Source organism: Cariama cristata, unplaced genomic scaffold (assembly GCF_000690535.1).
Source record: "Cariama cristata isolate BGI_N322 unplaced genomic scaffold, ASM69053v1 scaffold8023, whole genome shotgun sequence".
In the NCBI taxonomy this organism is placed as follows: domain Eukaryota; kingdom Metazoa; phylum Chordata; class Aves; order Cariamiformes; family Cariamidae; genus Cariama; species Cariama cristata.
The window spans coordinates 77,548-99,914 of NW_009607791.1; the positions used below are offsets into that span (position 1 = coordinate 77,548).

Here is a 22,367-nt window from a genome sequence, read left to right on the forward strand (position 1 = left end):
AGAGAGGAAAGCCTTCAACATCTGAGTCATATTCTCATACCAAACTGATGTCAAGCACTAATTTTAAACATTTAATTTAATGAAACCTTTCAGTTCATATTTAACAAAACATGACATATTTTGCTACATTGAAACTCATTCCATAACAAACCCTTTCCTCAGAGAAATAATTCCATTTCCAGATTTTAATTCACTTTCAGGGTTTCACTTTTTTTTGTGGCCAACATCAATTTAAAATGCATTTTCGTCCTGTAAAAGGCTACAATTAAGAAAGATAAAAAAGTGCAATTACTATGTCAACCTAATAAAGCCAAGGCAAAAATTCCCTTTTATTTCAATAAACTTTGATTCAGTCTTTTGACTGAAATTGTTCATTAGTCTATGTTCCCGCTCTTCTTTTCTAGATTGCTTAATGATAAGGAAGGTTACAGAGTTGAGTTAGCAGACAAACCATTCAACGCTAAGGCATTTCTGATGCTCCCACTGCAGCACAGTCAAGTATTTAAGCATGTAAGTGCCACATTTCTTTGCTGCATCTGAATGCAAAAGGATGGGGGCCTGTTTCAAGGAAGTAGAGAACACACCACATTGCTGGGTAACCATGACAATGAGACAGCAGGAAGAAGAAATGTTTGCCTAAATAGCATCCAGTCACATAACCCCAGTGTAACACCGCTGCAGTTAAACAATATGCCAGAGGGCTAAGAAGGGCTTACTTAGTGTTGCACAGTAAATAAAATGCCCCATCTCTTGGTGGAGACGTGCAGGGACTTTTCTGTCTCCTAAGTACACATTCATGAGATCACCTGGGCTTGGCAAAGGTCTATTTGTGCTCATGAATTAATACTGCTGTATTTAGCCACAGCTGGTGGCAGATTATCAATGTAACATCATATTGCTACCAAAACCACTGACATTCTAGCCTAGCTGACTATCTACCTCCCCAAAATCTCACTCTCAAGCTTACCTATGAAAATGATGCAAAAGAGAAATCTAGCTAAACAAAATAATACACATCTTGCTATTACAAAACATCTATGGAGCATTGCGAAGTTAGGTGGCACTTTATAGATGTTTACGGAAAAGCTACATTTGAGATGTGGCTTTTGCTCCATAACCCTTAGATTATGCTTCTCAGTTATGCTTCTCTTCTTCTGCTTAAAAATTATATTTGCTCTCCGATTTGACGCTAGGAGTTCAGCAAGTGCTGCACCCTGCGCAGTTCCCCTATGTCTCTGTGTACAGTGCTGGGAAGCTGCATTATTCTGGGGCACAAGAGTGCCTCGAGGCACAGTTTGTTAATTCTGTGATGCAGAGATGGAGCACATCAGACACACGGTCCTACATTTTACACCATGCCAGAAGCCTGTGGCCTTTCCTCTTGCTCTAATTCACCTCTTAGAGAACCCACAAAGAAAGCCCCTGTCTCTCTCAGATGTCTTTCACAGTCATTCCCAGTCCTTCTCTACTCTAAGGCCTGGGAGAAGAATGCTCCCTTGCTCAGCTTGTCTCCTGTCCTTCTGTAGCTGTCCTCGGGCAGATGAGCCCTTTATTGTTTGATTCAGTTTGGCAGCTGAATTTAAACAATCTTCAGAAATCTGTGCTAAGTCTAATCTAGTCTGACTTCACTCTTCTTGAACCCCACAAGTTTTTTGCAAATGAGACTCCTGCTTTATCAGCTACGTAAGTCATATTGAATATAATTAAAATGCTAAACTGATGAATCTTCTCACTGAGGGCAGATTACAGCTGGATTTATGAAAAGGGTACTCAGCAGGACCAACAAGCAAGGGAGCTAGGGACCACAGAACCCCTGATATGCACAGTATAGGGGATATTAAAAAGTGGGTAGGAGGCAATGAGCAATAAGCATCCTGGGCCACTACGTCTTTTAATCCTCTGACTCCCTTTCTGTCTGCATTAGCCGACTTCTGTGGAATGACTTGGTAGGCATTTAAGGAAATGAACTACACTGTGTTGTCACGTGTAGCACAATAATCGACAGCATCAAATGAACTCAGCATCAAGCTGGGATCACTCAGTTACAATGGTAGGAGAAATGAAATAGCATTAATTAGAACTCTTTCCGCCTGGGATATGTCTTTTCTCTTAGCTGACAAAAGCCTCCATGGTTTGGCTTATTAAGAGCCAAGCTGATAGGAAAGCTGAAGGGAAAAAAGGAGCATTCTCCATTGTGTGGAATCCCAGCTGAGGGAAGACTTGAGTTTGAGACTGACTTTTAAAGAACAGCAAAACGTAAATGAATTTTTACCCCAGGCACCTTTAATACGTCTGAAGATCTCTCTAACTAGACCACAGACAGCACTTTTGCCCTTATTGCACTACGAGATCAGGTAAGTAATACATGTAAGGGAGAAAGAATCAGAGAGAAAGATTTTTTCAGCTTCCAGAAACCAAAACAATCTTCCACTACAGTAGTCTTCCTACTGGCCAAACAGCTACCTATACATATTCCATGTTAAAACTTTCTCCATGACATTTTTTTCCCTATTTTATTGACATTTTATATAAATCAGACTGCACTCTGCATTAACAAAAGAAGCTTGATTCTTTGAAACCCAATGAACTCTCATTTCCCACTGAACCTCTGTGAAAGAGGTCGACATGCAAAACTGCTGAAGGTAGCTCCCTTGTATTACTTGGAAAATGCTTTCCTGCACCCTCCATTCTCTGATACATTGGGAAAGGGCCAGGAGAAATCCCAGAGTTTCAGCCGTGACTCAGTTCTGTACTCTGTGATTTGAATCCATCTCAGCTTTTATGACAGAACTACAGAATAAGAACTATGATATTGCAAACAAAATGTAGAACAAATAGTTACATTTAATGGGGTTTATTTGCCATCTTTTGGCAAATAAAGCATGTTTGCATATACTCTTTCTTAAAAATTGCCTTTCCTTTTGTATGTATACTTGCCTTTTTTCTATACTAAACAGTTGATGAAATTCCAAACACTAAACAAAAACCTGTGAACATTTTGGACAGTAAACTCTTTTTCCCATTATATGTCTATACAATGCCTAAACCAGACTAGTCCTGATTTTTGAACAGAACCATCTAGTAATTTTTGTTATTTAGAAAAAATAATATTTTTATTTATTTCATTAATTTAAAAATAAAAATGTTCTTTAATTTACTTGATTCCCTTGTAAAAAGTAAGGAAGAAAAGTGGCAATAGATTTCCGTAAAATACCAGTATGGTTAAAGCACACTATTGAGGAAATCACCTACAAGTGAGCTAGAATTACAGATTAATAAATTACACAATGTCAACTTCAGACTACCCAAAAGTTCAGATGTTGCTTTGAGTCTTATTTAAGCCTCTTGAATCTAAGCAACTACATAATTTCAAATAGTAGCTGCACTATGTAAAATGTCTTAGAGAGGAAGATGCCAAAATGGACTGAAGAATCATAGACTTTCCAATAAAAACATTCTTTTTGGTCAACATTATTTGCTAAATTCAATCTAAACATATTAATCATTTTGCGGAACCCACAATTGCATTTTTTGGTTAATATAGTAATTATCTCTCCAATTTCTCTCAGCTTTTCTTACATGCCCTCTCTCTCTACTTTCTTTTAACAGATAACGGTGTATCTTTCTCCCAAGTTTAGAATTATAACCTCTCTTAAAATGCTGCTTCTATGAAAAACCTCACTTGGAGATGCTGTGACACTTGATGGACTTGAAAACTCTGCCCAAGAAAGACAGGATGTGACAGTTGCATGATCCCTGAAGATGCTTTAAAGGGCATCCAATAGATCATCTGTTGCTCTTACCACACAGATGTAAAGTTACAGCTAGAGGGAACAATGAACTGTATATATGAGAAATTGTAGGCCAGTCAAATCAAGGAAAGTAAAGAGGGAAAAAAAAACAAAGGAGAAAATTTGAGCTGATCACTCTTTTCTTTTGTTTCCTATAGAAGTCAGAGGAAGGAATAAGTGCATATTGAACTTCCCCACCCCAGCCTTTTCCAGGCTTTACCTACAAGCAAAAGGAGCCGAAAAGGCATCAATGTCACTCCACCAAAACGCTGACTTTTGCACTCAGAAGATGTAAATCTTAGAGAGCAGTCTTGACTAAGGGCTGCCTGCGAAAGCTACGGAAGAAGCTTCACTGGTCAGTTTAAGTGGAGGATCCTTTATGCACAGATTTAAATGGGAAGTTACTTTAGCTTCAGGGAAGCAGAATCTAGCCCAGAAATCTCACAGTGCAATACTTTAGATAAATATTATTAAATACAGTTAAATTAAATGCAAAACATATACTTTATCATTTTATGATGAAGAGTGTTTCCTAAAATGTCAATAAAGGTTAAAAAGAAATGAACTGGTTGGTTTGTTAAACCATGTGAGTTAATTCCGGTTGCTGCTTATTTTAAGAAAGTAAGAAAGAATATGTGGCATCAAAAGAATACAGATTCTGTTGCTTCTATTTTCTTCTCATAAAAAAAGGGAAAAGAAAAAAAATGCGAAAGACCTTAGAGCTAGGGTATTTGGTTTGAGGATCAGTTGAATATTTAATTTTGTCTGTAGCACTAATTATAGATGATTATTACATAAATATTGTTTCGTATTAGTTCTATGGCCAAACTTCTAAATTTAGAAATTTTTTTTTCATGATGCAGTTTCAATAATAAACATTATGATCAAGTCTACGTGTATGTTACAGTATTAAAATAGTATTAAAATGCCTCCTTTTTAAGCACTCGGTGGAATCACTGTTATTGCTCTGCTATGGCTTAGCTAGTCTGCCTGTAAAAATGAAGATTTATTTTTATGTGGCTTGAACTAAAACGATTGATTTTTGATGTGTGCTCACCCTTAACTATTAACATTGTGTGCAATGGCAGTTTAAATGTTTTATTTTCAAATAAACAGGCAAATGGACTGTTATTTCTATAAATACTAACAGGATCATGCCCAAGCACTGGGATTTTTCAGCCTGGAGCAAGAGGAAACCACGCATTTTCTGTTTATTTTTGTGGGTTTTACTATTTTAAGTAACATCAAGCCCCAGACTGAAGATATTCTGACATTTCTGGTTACTTTGAAAGAAAAAAGTCCCAATAGTTTCTTAGCAAGTTAAGTCAACTTATGCTAAGTCACTGAGTGATAAAAAAAGTATTCTCTGTGACAACAATATATGCAATGTCCTCCTGGATGTCCATCACCAAGTCTCCTGCAATGGAATTCAAAGGAAATACACAGGAAGATGGGAAAATGGTCGGTGGAGGGCCTGGTCCTACTAACATGTATCCAAATCTACTCATGTCCGTAGTGCCATTAAGTGTGATTCTGCAGGGATACTTGAGAACTGTCCCCGTCTCCTTAACTGAGAACCAACATTGACAGTCATACCAGCTCCTCTTTGCTGTTCTCTCTTCCCCTGACCTCAGTTTTAACACACTCGTGAAGGACAAAATGCCAAGGTTCTTGTGCTGCCCTTGGAACAGTAAAATCTGAGCACCAGCTGTATGCTTTAGACCTGTGCACTAGGAAACGTTGCTTTGGTTTTCCTTTGTGGCTGGCTACGTATGTTTTGAAGGGGCAGAAATGGACAATTCTCTGGGTTTTTTTCAGCAATACCTCTGCATCTTTTGCTTGACTTCACTCAGTAACAACCAGCTGATTATCTGCAGGTAACAAAGTACTGGTTGAGAATTTTAACTTGCTTTTTGAATAGACAAATTCAGACACCATTAGATGACTGAAGTTTTACAAGGGTATGAGACTCTCCTTTGAAACTGAAGGCTTTTTGTAGCCCAGAGTTGTTCCTCTAAATCTCTGGTCAGTTTGAAACAGTTTGACCTCTGTATCTCATTTGTTTGCAGTGATAAAACCCTCTAATAAATAGAGAGAAAAATGATTGAAATAGGTAAATACAGAAAAATTGGGCAAGGAGAAAGCTAATGAACTCAATTGCAATCACTATGGCAGTATTGCCTTAACTTAAAAGTATTGATTAAATAACTGAATATTTACATCTTGTACTGGAACCGCTGAAGGCAAATGATGCATTGCAAAGCAAACAGAAGCTGACCTTTGCACGTTTTCCCATCAGGCTGCAGGGTAAATCCAACTGGGCAACTGCATCGTACCCCTGTCGCGGTATCCTTGCAAGTCCGATCACAGCCTCCATTATTGACAGCACATGTTTCTGCAGAATGAAAGAGAAAGAGAGAGAGAGAGAGGGAGAAAGGGAGTGTAATGAAATGCTCTGGGGGAGGGGAGAGGCACCGACTCTTTGGGGCAATATTACAACATTATGAAAGCAATCTAAGTTTAAGCAAGCCAACCGAAGCAAGCTCTCGAGGTCATCAGGGCCCATATACTGGCTTTGACTCATAAATCATTTCTACCAGTCATGATTTCTTTCTCCCCCCAAATCGGTGTTTTTATTTATTACATTTAGTTAGTGCTTTTGAACTGTCTTAGACAATAGGATGGGTTATTACACATGAAACAAGTTTAAAAAGAAAAAAGTGATTGCCTTTAAAAGCAGAACCAAACATTCAGTCTGTTTCATATCAGTCAATGTCTAGCCGAGGCTTTTTAAGGTTCTTTTTTTTTAAATGATGTTGTAGGCATAATGAACTTTAAAAAGCAGTAGAAAGCAAAGCAGAGTGCTAGACTTGGAACTGAGAATTTAAAATCCTTAGTTAAGAAAGAGTTAATGGAAAATGAACTACATATATCACTTTGACAAGAATCTACATGCCCAATCTGTTCTTACAGAACTACAAGCAAAAGGCATCTGGGTTTTGTCCACTTAAAGCTTTTTGCAAATTGAAAGGAGTTTGGAGTGGGTGGGAGGGCATAATTGAGGTCACTGAACCCATTCCAAGCTGTGTCATTGAAATTTCCCAGTGCTTGTAGTATGTAGAAGGGTGGCTGGGCAAACACAGGCAAGACAAAGCTGCAATACTTCTCAGCTTTTACAACAGTGGGCAATGACTATTAGGTACAACTATGTTAAAAAAAATCTTCGATTTCATTACAGAAAAAGCAAAAAACCCCTCCTTCATTGCCATTATTTTCTGTTACTCGTGTGTGCACATGCGCACACCGTACACACACATACCCAGACATACCCATACACACATCCATAAAATAGATAAAAGGCAAGTGAAATGATTAACTTTCCTTTGATCCAGAGAATAGAGTGGATGTAAGGATGCCAATTTAGCACGTCAGTTTGAACTGTGCATTTATCTGAAAAGTATTTACTTCAGAGAGCAAGTCCTTTTAATAGTATCTTTTTCAGTTGCTCTGGCTTTGATTAAATTAAAATACCCCCCTGCCCCCCAAGACTGCCATTATTCTACCCAGCTCACCTCATTCTGGCTTTCCCTAAAGGGGCTTTGTCATTACTTACTCAGATTTACAGACTCCTATTGCTGAATATTCACAGCCTGTGTCACAATTGTACCCTGTGGAAAGGGTCTGACAATAACCTATAGGATATGCTAATCAGGAATTGCCTTAGAACAGTACATTGATCAAAAATTATTTACACAGAACAGAAAAGGCTTTATCTTTCAATTGAGTAGTACTAAAAGATTTTTATTTTAAAGTAGCCTCTGCTAATGCCCTCAAGGTGAACTCTGACTGGCCCTGTGGAGGGACTTCACTGCGTCAAAATAAGAGAAAAAAAGTGTAACTGTTGTTTTTTTTTTTTTTCTTTTGCACTGGCACAGACTTCTACATCAGCTGTGGAATAAGCTGCTGGCACTTAGGAACAAACTGAAAGCAAGGGGTTGGGGCACACATGCATTAACAGCATGGGACAGAACTCTGCAGTCCATATACATTCACACATGCTCTACTAGATAGATCTTAAATTTTTTATGCCATGTGTGCTATGTAATAACTTCATGTAGAAAAAGCAATCAGTATACAAATGGATTTGCAAATAACTGCCAGCAAGCACAGCTAACAAATGGATCAACATGTTTTCTGGAGCAGCTTTCTGAAAATGGGGCTCAATCTGCAACTCCTTATTTTCAGGCGGAGTTCTTGTTCACCTTAGGCATGACCTGCAGGACCTGAACCTAACTGTTTAAGTAACAGAGTTCTGATTTTCATTTACTCTCTGGGGAAGGACTATTTCATAGACTTAGAGGCTGCCATTGCTGCCTGAATTCTTCTTCTGTAAATGACAATGCTGGCATTTCCATTTGTATGTGAAAGTGTGTGCGTGTCTTTGTAGGCCAACATATCAAATGATTTTACGTTTCAGAGAAGGGAAAAAGTTTTAGGTCATTTAAAACTTTTTTACTTGGGTACAGTTTAATGGTAGGATGATTCTCCAGGAGTGAAGAGTTAAGGATAAAAACCAGGAAAAAGTGCTGAAGATGTACATTTGGCATGGCACTGCAAAAAGCAGTAAATCTTACGTTAGTGGATTAACTTTGGCATATGAAGAGTCCTTTATTGCAGCTCGTCAACACAAGATGAACATAAGCAGCAATATTTCTGCTTTCTGGATGACATCCAGTGAAAATGAATAGACACAACAATTTTTTTTTCCCATGGCATGGATGACTGGATCTATAGGGTAAGGGTCATTCAGTGAACAAGAGTTATTTCTATGTATAAATAGAGGGAATCAAGCCAGCTTTTCTTATTTTCACAGAGATTCAGTAAAATAAACCAAAAAGGATAAATACCCTTCAACTTTCCTGGTGACTTGGACTTTAATACATGACAAACTCTAACAGAATGAAGATCCAAATGAGCAAGAGGACATCTGAGAGTATCTCTAACATTTTGGATATTCAGAGAGATGTATTGATGAAATTCCTTTAACTCAAGGTCATGAGAAAACATTGATAAAAGAAAGTGAATGTGAATAGCAGAATGTGGGAAAGAGGTACTATGAGCTACATCAAATAGAATAGCTGAGGTCTACATACAACATAAACTGAAGCACGTCACCACCTGTGTTTCTGTTAGAAATTACTTCTTTACCTCACTACTATCAAACTTAAGTATATATTGAAATGCAAATACAAGTTTTAGGTCTGAAATAAAAAGCAGAAGTAAATTACTTATTTCCAAGCTATCATATTGGAGAGGCTATACTTATATGGAAGGGAAAGAACGGATGTTCAAAATTTGGATCAGATCTTCATGGCGATACTGATCCTACAGATACATCCCACTGTTTTTTTCTCCGTGAAAGGCAACCTCAGCATATTTATTACTCTTTTGGTTTTTTGTTTCAGACTTTTTGGCACATTTCTGATGTTTTTTGTTCTGATGAGGGAGCAGAAAAAGAACTGGAAGCTACAAATAAAGCAGTGTCATTTAACTGACATTTAGATTCCTTCTGAATGGTGATAAAGCTCATAATTTGAAACTATTAGACTTTACTGTGAATTTAAAGTGATGTTTGCAGTCCTACCTACATCCTTATTGAATTCCCACCAGAAAACTCAGACAGAAACAGGGAGGTGGTGATCTCCTCTCTCTGGTGACCAGCAATGGGACACGAGGAAATGGAATGAAGCTGTGTCCGGTTCCGGGCACTCCAGTGCAAGAAAGACATGGACATACTAGAGTGAATTCAGTGGAGCTCTACCAAGATCATGTTTAGGGGGCTGGAGTACATGATGAGGCTGAGAAGCTGAGAGCTCTTCAGCCTTAACAAGAGAATGCTCAGAGGAGATCTTATTTCTGTGTACAGCTCACTAATGGGACAGTATAAAGAAGATGGAACAAGACTTTTCTTGGAGGTGCAGAGTGGAAGGACAAGAAGCTACAAGCAGAAGTTAGAATATGGGAAATTCCAGCTTGATATGTGGTAAAAATTTTTGACCATGAGAGTGGTCAAACACAGGAAGAGGTTCCCAGGGAGGCTGTAAAATCTATATCCTTGGAGATATTCAAAACTCAACTGGACGTGGCCCCGTGCGACCTGGTATAATTGCCCTTTCTTGGAGCAGGAGGTTGGATTAGATGACCTCCAGAGGTCCCTTCCAACTTACCTGAGTCTATGGTTCAATGAAACTGATTCACATATCCCACAGAGACTAAAGAATCTAAATTTCACTGTTACTTTATTTCTGATGAGAATACTGGAGAGGAAGAGGGAGAAAGGAAGTACCATGAACACAGCAAGCAGCATGTCAAATTCAAGGGCACAGTTCATGTCTACTCAGTATCCTATTCATGCTCAAAATCGCTTTGGAATCTGATACATTCATATTGCCGATATGATACATTTATGTCTGATACATTTAGTTATCACCAATGATACCAAATCAGGAGAGCCTCCTGTGGACTCCCTCCAGAGTAGAGAGGCCTTGCAGAGAGACCTGGATAGAGTAGAGAGCTGGGCAATCGCCAACTGCATGAAATTTAACAAGAGCATGTGCCATGTGAGAGGATGGAAAGCAGCCCTGTGGAAAGAGATCTGGAGGTTTGGGTTAATGGTAAGTTGAATATGGGTCAACAGCGTGCCCTGGCAGCACAAAAGGCCAACCATGTCCCAGGGTGCATCAAGGACAGCGTAGCTAGCTAGTCGAGGGAGGAGATGGTTCCGCTCTGCACTGCACTGATGTGGCCCCGCTTCCAGTGCTGTGCGCAGCTTTGGGTGCCTCAGTAGAAGAAGGACATCAGACTGTTAGAGCGTGTCCAGAGAAGGGCGACCAAGATGGCGAAAGGCCTCGAGGGCAAGATGCATGAGGAGTGGCTGAGGTCACTTGGCTTGTTCAGCTTGGAGAAGAGAAGGTTGAGGGGTGACCTTGTCAGAGCCTACACCTTCCTCACAGGAGGCAGCAGAGGGGGAGGTGGTGATCTCCTCTCTCTGGTGACCAGCGATGGGACACAAGGAAATGGAATGAAGCTATGTCAGGGGAAGTTCAGGCTGGACTTCAGGAGAAGGTTCTTCATTGAGAGGGTGGCTGGTCACTGGAACAGGCTCCCCAGGGAAGTGGTCACAGCATCAAGCCTGTCAGAGTTCAAGGAGCAACTGGACAACACTCTTAGTGTTAGGTAGTCCTGCGAGGAGCAGGGAGTTGGACTTGATGATCCTCATGAGTCCCTTCCAACTTGAGATATTCTATGATTCTGTGATATTTCCAATAGGAAATGCTCATGTTTGGAAAGTTAGAGTGTGGAAGTAGAGACCTAAATTTCTTCCCTAGCTTCCCATAAGCTGCTATGTCACTCTTGGCTAATTACTTGCACTGGAGCTCACAAGAAATTTTGTGATGTACTGGTCTCCTCATTTAAAATAGATGCAGTATTTCCTATACTCATAAGATCTTTTGAAATTCATTAGCACATATGCTTTATAAATATAAAATAGCATTGCTTTTATTGCTACCAATAGTACAGAAATTACTACCAATAGTACTGAAATTAAAAGCAAGACTTGACACTCCCCACTCTTAATTTACTTTTTGCCCTGATAATATTTATTCCTCTGTAAATGTAACTTTTACAGCGATAAGAGAATTTAATCTTTTCTATCGACTCTTAAATTCCTTTAGATTAGCATAATATGTGACAGGATTAATAAGAAAAAGCATTATTATAACAGACAGGTTGGTGACTCCATTTTGTCTTAACCAAGGTCAGTCATTTTGAATTGGCTCTAATTATGTTCTACTTAAAAGATTAATCCCGTAAACTCTGGAATGTGTCTATACACCTGTACCTATATGCAGAAGTCTGCTTTTCCACTCTCAGTCAGCCTGCTAAAACATTTGATATACTGTTTAGTGTAACAAAAATTTGCTGAAGATGATAACATAAATTTGCAAATTATTCTCTTAAAAGATAAAAAGATTAAAAAAACCTGAAGATGCTATATATGGGTATAAGGAATGAAAAGGACAAGTAACAAAGTGATCAATCATGTTTTTTAAGAAGACCTAAACCAAAATAAGCTTCTTTGGGTGGCAGGCAAGAAATTAATTTCAGAAAGAGGCAAGCACCCTCTTCGCACTGTAAAGGTGTAATCCTGCCCACCACACAAGAAAGCTAAGCCAGGTGGCACTCACAAAGAGCCCTCAGGAAGAGAATAAAACTTGGGCTTGTACTATTACTGTCTAAAAGCACAAATGCCATTTTTGCAGTCACTGCACCATTGTGCAGGCCACCGAGATACCAATGTAGTGTATTTCTACTGTGTTGACCTGTGCTGCTGTACCCTGAGCAAGACAGAAGACAGTGGAGTGCTATGTGGACCTCTGCATGAAAGAGGATGATCTTAATTTCATGTTATGCCCAGAATGTATAAAAAGTATAGAAATATTGCACTAGCGATCAATGTCACTTCCCTTTGTTTGATCAATACGCAGCTCTATCACGAAGAGCCTTTAAGCCACAAGGCGTGAAAGCAAAAGCAAGCCATCTAGGATCAAGGTGTTTTCTTTGGAGATGTGATTCTCTGATCCTTTCTGCTACCCAGCATGGCAGTCTGCAGTCGTCAGGATCCAGAAAGCCCCATTTGTTTTCCAATTCTTGATCATAACACAATGACTGGAAAAAAAACAACTGTAAATGAAAGTGCCGTTTTCCATAATGTGTGTATAAACATGCAAAGAAGCCTTAAAAGAAGATCAAAAGTGGCCAGCTGTAGTGAAAACAAAAGAAAACACATATAGCCTCAAGTGAAAATGGAGAGGGAAGCCACTTAAGTCACCACCTGCATTCAAGGGAGTCTTGCAGCAGCTGCTGTCTTGATCCTCCATCTCTTAAGAAAAGCAGGAGAGGGACAGTTAACGGCACCTTCTTCCACAGAAAAAGTTGCTCTTGGAAGAAATGAAATTAAAAAATTCAGTATAGCTAATGCTTGCCGTCTCCTCTGAATCGGACAGGAAGGTTAGCCTACCCTCCTGTCTTAAGGCTGTATGCAGACAAGATGGATTTTTTGCAGCAAAGGTAGTAGGCAATAAAAGATCAGGTTTGGTCACATCTGTAGGTTTATGACATCAAACTTCCAAGACAGTGAAATCCATACACTGCAAAATGTGCAGTGTGTGCCCTCTTCTCTCACTAATTAACACTAATTAGTAATTAGTAACTGCTTTAAAGGTAATTGCTGTTGGAAACACAGAGAGGCAGGTTTGTGCTGATTCTCAAATTTAAAAGGCCATTGAGGTGTTTAATGCTGTCTGAAGACACAAATCTGGGCAATGTCTGACTTTAGGACAAAAGGGAGAAGAAAACATAGCAGTCCTCCAAAACAAAGAATGTTCTAAGTTTGCCAAATTTCTGTAAACCATTTATGTTGACATGGTAAGCAGTTAAGTACAGCTGAAAGGAAGCTATGAAAGGGGAAAAATGCTTCTTTTCCCTACCTAATTCCTATGATTGGCCAAACGATAACACTGACTGTAGGGCAAGTTAAAGCAAACTAGCAATTCAACTGCCTTTTATTTGGAATTCATTTGCAGTAGCCTAGAGCTCACTGGGGTCAGCAGAAATAGAGTAGTTGGGCTTTGAACCCAAAATCTGTACCACATTAGAGAAGCTTATTTTGAGCCAACTTTTGTGCCAGCCAAAGAGCAATTCATGATAGAGCAGTCTGGAGCTCTGAATTTAGAGCAGCTATCAGGTCTTATTAAGTGGGTCATAGCCCAAGCAAAGTTATGAGTAATAATACTCAAGAGTGTAATTGTATCTACTTCGACACTTGGTCTGAATTTTGCACAAGATCTGAACACAGTATCTTATACTCAGAATAACTGTCTTAAATTCAGGGTTCAGACACATGAAGAAGCCAATCTTGATGTATCTGAAAGCCTAAAGGCTGCAGGCAGAATTGCACCTTTAGAGCACTCACTGTTTTAGCAAGTGCAACTATGAGGTATATGGATTACCTTAGACCATTTTTTCCTAATGTGGTCCCTGTGAAGTAATATTGCCTGGCAACTGGAGTGGCAAAAAGGGTTAAAGTACTAGCAATCTCTGTTCCTCAGCAGATGTGCCGTAACTAAAGCTGTTGTAAACTGCTACTGTGTCTGAACGAAGAGATAACCTGTTTACTTATCCTAAACACATAAAAATGAGTTGATTCGTCTGTATTTAATTCACAGCAAAACACAAACTGACTCTCCAGGCTATGTGTGCAAGACAGGAAAATTTATATATTTAAACAGGTGAGGAAAGATTAAAGATATCTGTGAAAGAAAGCCAAATATCTGGCAATCTGTAAGTATGAATACTGAAAAGCTGAAAAATGCCCTGTTAATGTTATCACCTGGATAGCTATTACAAGAGTTGCCATTCTCTCCTCATTTGCTTTATGTCCTGCGCTGATTCCCAACAGATTTTACAGTACATCTCAGCAGAGTGCTTTATGTCCTGTGCTGATTTCCAACAGATTTTACAGTACATCTCAGCAGAAATGAAACTGCAGAATTAGTTCTAGATAATGGACACAGCATATCTGTGAGTCCTATCTTAAATTTACACTGGATTTCTTTTTTTAAGTAAGATTTCAAAGGAAACTGCCAGGAATTGGGTGATTCTTTTAAGAGGGGAAAAAGTATATTGTCATGATTGTTTTTATTTTGTGAAAGCCTGATCTTAAACCATTATTTGCCATCATCTGTAATGGTTCTTCGCATCACTGTAGCATTTTGAAGCCCTTATAAGAAAGCCTAATCTTAAACCATTAATTGCCATCATCTGTAATGATTCTTTGCATCACTGTAGCATTTTGAAGCCCTTATAAGGACCAACACCAGGACTCCATTGTGCCTGCTACCATCAAGTTACAGTTACAAACCAGTGATGATGCGAAGGTATTACAGCAGTTCTATGGGAGGGCCAGATCCTGCTCTGCTGAGTGGTACTGGCTCCCTCACCTTAAAGAACGTTGAACTCATTCAGTTTAATACAAAGTATCTGGAATCAAATCAGCCCATAACTTTCATCTCATCTCCTCTCACATCCGAAAACGCTCTTTGCTCAGTCTGGCTCAAAGGTAGCCTGTGCTGACATCTTGGCTGCTTCTTTCTTGTTGGTATCCCAGCACAATCTCCACCAAACACAGCTCGTTTCTGAATGCCAGGTATACTGGGGTTTTGCATAGTACACTCCTCCTCTTAACAGTTATGCAATATAGGAGAATCTTACAGAAATAATTTTAACCACTGCTGTTGTATGCAGATGAACTGCATGACCATGCCTAACAACAAAGACTATCTAATCGGCTAAAAAACCCACTCAAAATCCCACTCAAATTCTGAAAGCCTGAAAATTGGGAGAGATTAAAACTTAACTCAAGAAAGGCAAAGTTTTTTTTTTAATATTCTGTTGATAATACAGATGAGCTTGCCTTTAAGTAAGAGGGAATAATGCAGTACGAGTAATAAAGCAATGAGACAGAGAACACATGATAAGACTGCTGCTGCCATCCATAAAAAGAATTTTACTGCAAGCGGCAGTATATGCGGTATATGGCATGAGATCAGGGTACAAGAGGGACCCAAAAGACAACAAGCACAAGGAGAGACTAAACACACAACTAAAATATTTGAATTTTCAGTTAAGTGAGAACTATTTTATTCTCATGCAAATTATGCTCTGTGATGCTGAAAGGATAGAGAAAAAGCATTCAGAAGAGTATAATGAAAGAAACAAATAGCTGTGAACAGATGAAGGAGAGACTGAAAGAGCTTCATATTCAGGGAATGAAAAAGGTGAGACAGAAAGGGTAACTTGCAGGATGTGGAATTCTTCACTCCGTTATGCTTGTCTCCTCATTTCCTTGCAATTTCATGATCGGTAGAATTTTATTTGCATGAAAATAGGATGAGAATTCTGCACTGCCACATACAGAATGTGTGAAGAAACGACTAGGTGAATCTTGCACTGAATCATGAATCCCACAGCTCTCATTTCAGAAAAGTTCGATTCCTCTTCAGGGAACACTACATATTTAGGGAACGCCACTTGATAGATTGGATCAGGTGTTTTATAAGCGCTGGATGAGTCCAGTCCAGTCCCTTAAAAATACCACTGTTAGTTGTGATTGTGGTGCTTTTTCTAAATAGAGAATCTGCATTTAAGAAAAACTGAAATACTCTGAACATTGCAAAGGAGCATTGTCTCCTGACCTTGGACAAATCCTTTCATTTAAAATGGAAGAGCAAAACAATGGAAGGTATTGGTAGGAATTCTGGATAAGGTCAGAGTCTTTACCATCAGCAAAGAAATGAAGAAAAGGGATTTTTACAGGAAATAGCACACCATTCACAAACTCATTGAACAAAAGTGACGATAACTCAAGATGAAAGGATCTGCCCTTGGGAGAGAGAGAATGCATGAATGACCTCAGGGATTCCTTCCCTCTATTTTCTATGATTTCATATAGTGAAGTAGAACTGACAGAAAGAGTTAAAGTGAGGTCTTGGTTTCACAGTTAGTAACTGAGTTAGAGATCCTCCTGGCAATACGCCTGTTAATAATATGTTTTAAATGCTTTATCGATTAAAACACAAAAAGATGGTGATGCATACAGAGCAGCATACTTGGCTTTCTGACAGCAAGCATTTCTAAGTCAGATAAAAGCCATTCAGAGAAATAAAGACATATTTTAAGTAATTTGAAAGAGTTCTGGGAGGCAGTACAACAAAGCTAAGAACTGAAGTACATACTGAAAAGGTGCTCTTGGTGTAAAATGATCCTTGGCAGGCTGTAAGTATGATAGAAGTTAATTGCTTTGGAAGAACACTTGAAAACAAACACTAGCTTGTCGATCTCCATGCTCTTCAAGACAGAAAACTGGGAGTAGGATCATCTGGAAACTCGCATTCCATTTTGAAAGAGAACCAAAAATGAAGTCTGCAGAATTCATTTTTAATTCACATTGGAATAAAACAACCTAAGACTTTTGGAAGTTTTTAAATGGAAAATCAGAGCTCGTAAGACTCTTTATTCCAATGGCTTGGTAGCTAGGGCATTACACACCATGTTAGAAACCCAGGTCTCATTTTCTAGTCTTTTACGTTTATTGAAACTGGAGAATCCCAAGCTCTTATCAGGCTATTGGTTATCAATACTGGCCCCAAGGGAACACCACTTTCATGAGGTAACAATGAGTTCGTCTGACTTTATAGCCCAACATTTCCCTTGAACGTGGGTGGCAAATCACCACGAAAGGGTCTTCAGTATAATTTCCTCACATTTCAAATGAATGTTCTAACCAGACTACTGTGTACATTCTGTCTCCCTGTTTCTGAAGATCATTCCAGGCAAAAGCACTGTGAAAACCAGTCTTCCCACAAAACGTAGTTTCAAGAAAAAAGACAGGCTTTTTCCAGAAAACTCTCATCATATTAGGTAAAGAATGCATGCCTTCAGTAAACTCTACAGTTTTACAGCTCCCTCCCGAGCTGCAAAAGAGCTAAATATGGCTCCACCACAGAGTCCTGAAATCTAGAAAATGGTGGATTTCTGTATGTGCTACACAATCATTGTGTGTTTTATACAGTAATTCAAGACAGAGCTTTGACTTTAGAGAAGTTATTCACAGTGAGCCACCAGATGAGAGATATCTGGATGACTGAAAGAATGACTGAGGAAGGTTTCCATATTGATATGATGTCATTTTACAAATGGCAGGAGAAAATCACTTTAATTATCAGACTCTAGTAATTCTAGTTAACTTTGTGGATTCTATTTTCTTGTCATCAAGAAAGACAAGTATGTCTCTGCTGAAAAGAAAACAGTGATTCAAACAGATTAAGTCCTGAAATTCCTAACAAACAAAACACCAGACTGGAGGCAACAGCTTGGGTCAGGTAGGTACAATGGACTAGAAAGTCCACAAGAACTATGATTTCAAAAAATGTAAGCCATAATACCCCCTTGCTGTTCTACCAAGCTTATGGTCTTCAGAAAAGACTATAACCCTCAAATTTGCAATGTGTCATAGGAAGAGGCGGAAGTAAAAAGAAGACCACATACTAGAGAAATCAGAAGGTTTTTATCTGTTATTCACCTCCATGTTCATTCAGGGCATAGGTCCTTGCAAGTAAAGACCTGAGATATTTTAGCCTTAAGACTACACAGTCCCATACCATTAGTTATGCTCAGCTTTGGAATCCCAAGAATTTCCAGGAGGACTAGGAGAAAGAAAGGGAGAAGGGTGGCTGACCATATGTATGTGCATAGGGACAATGCATCTCAAGTAAGTGACCTTGCTTTCTCCTCCCATGATTATCAATATGAAGTTCACACATTGGGTGTGTGCCCAATGTAGTCCCTATTTTATGTAAGCTACCTGAAGGAGGTTCTTGATTCATCAGAAACAGGGAACGTAGAGGACTGCTGTGCTACAGAATACCTGGAAGCCTCTAGGAGGGGCAACTGTGGAAGCAAGGATGGTGCTTCAGATGGCTTTTCTGCCTTGAACTCTGGGGAGTACGTTCAGCTCACAGCTGATGGTTCTTCCTCTGCTCATTAATCATCAGGCCTGACACAATCTGTTACCTGTAGCGATAATCTGGGGTGGAAATAGCTATAACTAGGTACCTTCCTGCCCCTGAGGTCATCAGGTGAAGGGTACTCCTAAAGGATCTGCTCCCAGACAAATAGAAGTCAAAGCATGCTTGATGTTCAGAGTGAATAGGGTAGCCTAACCCTTTGATAATTATGGTTTAGGAAAAAATACCATATGGCTGATTATTAAGCTCAGATGACTCAAGATATATAAAGTTGTATACCACTTTAGGTTCAAATGGGTAAACCTAATGTAAGAAGGATCAGCTCTGAAGTTGTAAATCTCTCTATTTGATGTAACAGATGCTAAAATGTTTGCCCTTGCTGCAAATGCAGTAAGTCATGACCATAAGCTCAAATTGTGGGTCTTTTTTTAATATGATATGAGCAGCTTATTAAAATACATTGTAGGTACCAGGCTAAAAATCTCCTGAAATCAAGCCAGCTTTGACCAGGACAGGATAAACCCAGTTACCTTGGCCAACGGTATCTTCAGGAGACACAAGATTGGATGAAAGAGCTGACCAGCACTGGCGTGCCAAGAAAGTGGCCAAAGCAGGACCTGCACTTGTGATCTACTAGTCTGAACTGCTCTGGCTATCTGCTGCAATGTTGGAGATCCTTGGAGTTGAACTGACTGTGGAAGTCACTTTCCAAAGCAAACCCAAGTTAAGGCAAATAAAGAGACGATTCTGTCTCATATAACATGCAGTGAGTCCTCTGTCATAAGCTAATCCATGGGAGAAAGGCCCAAATTGCAATTTCCACAGCTCACATCTCTAATGATTGCTGCAGAGAGGAAATGGTCTTAGTGGACTGCACGCTCGGCTCTCCAGGCAGGGAGCTGGGTACTCATTATAAATGGTTGGAAGGTTACTGAAAATGGAAGAGGAGCCATCTGCAGAAGTCAAATGATTCTTGCTACAATAAGGGAAAATACAGAACTAGTGAAAATATGACCTTAATTGCTGGTTATGTGCCATGAATATAGACAGACCAAAGCCCTGTCTGTAAGCCACTCTTAGGAAATCAGGGATGGAAGGTAATATAGGTACTCATGTAACATATCACAGCCTGGCAAAGCTGGTCCTTGTTGGCGTGATCTTCCAAATGACTTGAAGTGCTTCCTACAATACAGAAACAATCTAGGTAGAGGTAAACTTTTGCAGTAACAAAGTCCAGGACAGTTCCAATGCACTTCACAGTTTATACAAGCACTTCAGTTGACAGTAAAATAATTTGTAGGGATCTTGGGAGCCAGCTTCAAGGGAAGGGAAGAGAATTACATTCCTGTATCTGAGTTGGGCAGCAAATAGCCTTATTGATGACCCAAGAAGTCAGTGTCCAATGGAAAAACCTTAAGCCATCCTGAAACACACTAAGTTGAACATATCTTGTAAAGGAGTGAATTTCAGTGTAGAGTTTGGGTTTCTGAAGACACTTGTAGTGGTGGTATTACTGCCATTTGCACCATTACCCTGGCCTTAAACATGCAAGGGAAATTACCACACTTCCTTAACTGCAAGATAGGCTCAATGTCCTGTTGCTCTTTGCTATACTGAAAAGAACTTTGTAAAACTCTCTTCTTGAGACAAGGAGGAACCAAGCTTACATCTTCTAGGGCCAGAGAAAAAAAAATTTATTGCTAAAGTGACTTCTTACAACAGTGATCTCTGGAAAGAATGGAAAAGGTGGATTGAAGGTAAGGGAGAGAAACGTAGCCTTTGCAGTTGTTCTGAAGTCACTTGGGTTCAAGCCCAAATGAACCTGATCCATTTGACTACTAAAGAGTACAGGGAAGGAAATGAAACATGGTGAGAAATGGGTCAGGCCCACCTCTTCAAAAAGTGCTGATCAGGGGATAAGATCTAAGAAATGCCCTGGATAGAACATCATGGTTTGGATATAATGCCACGGTTGTGTGGCTGAAGCACCTTAAAGATCCATGCAGCCTAGTAAGGCCTGCGATGATGACAATGTAGCAAGTGACTGCATTTTTAAAGACATATAAAATATGTATCATAAAATTTCTTGGTTCTAAGAGTTGATGTAAAGAGTAGCCAAAAAGCAAAGCATTATCTTTGATTAGGAGATGAAAACTTCTTAAGACCAGACAGTTCTGCAGTCCTGGTTCCTCAAAGAGGAAGTTTTCAGCTGCCTGTCACATCTTTGTAGACACTTTACTTATTTGTAATGAGGCAGCCCAATGGCATAACTGATGCTATAAAATCTATTTTTGTGCCCACAGTATCAAGTTCTATATAAAAGAAAGCTTCAGGATATCAACAGACAATTGCTCTATAAAAACCCCGTAGCCTTTCCAAGTGAAAGACAGCGCCCAAGAAGAGAGTAATGCTAAGCCAGTGAGGCTGGATAATTTACAGTATATATAACGATAAAGCACTAGACTACTGGATGACTCATCTTTACACTTGTAGACTGTGGGGCTGCTGGACTTAAAAATTCTATCCAGGGCTGCAATAGCAAAAAGACATTTGGCAACTGGATACATGAATAAAAGCAACTTCCATTGCTGAAGATGTGACACAAGACAAAATATTTTGAGGATATGTGTATTAGTAGGATTGAGTGGAAATTTGGTACTTCTAAAGCTGTGTGCCCACACTAGAATGGCTTTCATCCAGGTAGGCAGGGCATGACTGTGTTTCAAACTGATGCTGGATTTAGACCGAAATATATGTGGAATGCATTAGCACACTCCTCTAATCAGGTAGGGCAGTCTCATGCTATGATGCTATGACAGGGAAAACAGTCCTGGCAAATAGGTTCTCGAGGAAAAGAAGGTAAAGGAAAGTGGGGAGGTCTCTGTGACTGCTCCTAAGAAATACACTGAAAATATTTCAGAAAAAAATGTGTCGTACCATACAAAACAGAGATTTGAACATAATTTTAAAAGCTGAAGGCAGTACTCAACTAAAACAGATGTTTAAGAAGACCTCAGGACACTGGTTATGCTCTACTCTATGATTTATAGTAAGTGTAAGGTGTTCTGCAACAAGGTGGATGTAAACGTACCTTACAACTAATGGTAAGGCTCTGGGGTTTTGTGCACTTTCCTTCCTAATCTACAGAACATACATGGCTCAACGTCCAGTTTATAGCACCCACCACAGAACTACAGCAGATAGCAGAACCCCACCAGAAGCCCACCTGGAGTACAATTAAGGCTGCACTCCTTTCCACCCTATAATGGCAATGGCCTAGGGGGAAGTGAAGAAAATGTAGATGAGCCGTATGACCAGCAATATGGTACAACACTTGCCAATCAGAGAAAAGTCATTCGGTGCCATCTCTTTAACGAGAGGGCTCTTTACTCTGCATCCAAACAGGGGAGATAAAGGACAGCTGGAAGCCCTTGGGATCTTTCCAAACATTATGAAAAAAGTCGGATGAAAATTCCTAGGAATCATTGGATGGATCTAAAGGAAGGTTTCTTGCAGATCATCAGAGAAGACCAGTTTCTTGTCTGCCCCACAAGATCTAGATAAAAATGCATCTAACAGGAATGAAGGAAGCATATTTATCTACTTTATTTAAGATGTAGCCACAAGTCACAGGACCACACCATGACTAGGACACAGGCCCCTGTAAGAGCCAGTCTGAGCTACAGAGGTGGCCAGTCTTGCTGTAGCAAAATGAGTGGCATAGACAGTCATGTCTGACAGTAGTCCTGTTCTAATGTAATCTCATGCAAGCTTATTCTTAGCCTTGGCTGATATTAAGGGTTATACAGATCATAGTCATTTTAATAGCATGCAGCAAATGACAGGGGACTAGAAATTATCATCTCAGGGCTTGCAACTGAAAGCATCTTTCATCAGACTACTAAAATTACATAAAGTCATCTACTTT

General features: G+C 39.4%; 1 protein-coding gene across 1 annotated transcript in view; it reads right to left on the reverse strand.

The window, feature by feature from the left end:
- The window catches only part of SCUBE1 (signal peptide, CUB domain, EGF-like 1), a gene marked incomplete at its 5' end in the record, with an annotated part of 100,565 nt that overhangs the window by 64,004 nt on the left and 14,194 nt on the right, over nt 1-22,367 (reverse strand). The window contains one exon of the mRNA XM_009696873.1: nt 6,070-6,186. Coding sequence (XP_009695175.1) covers nt 6,070-6,186 — 117 coding nt within the window. The remainder of the gene's footprint in view (nt 1-6,069; nt 6,187-22,367) is intronic.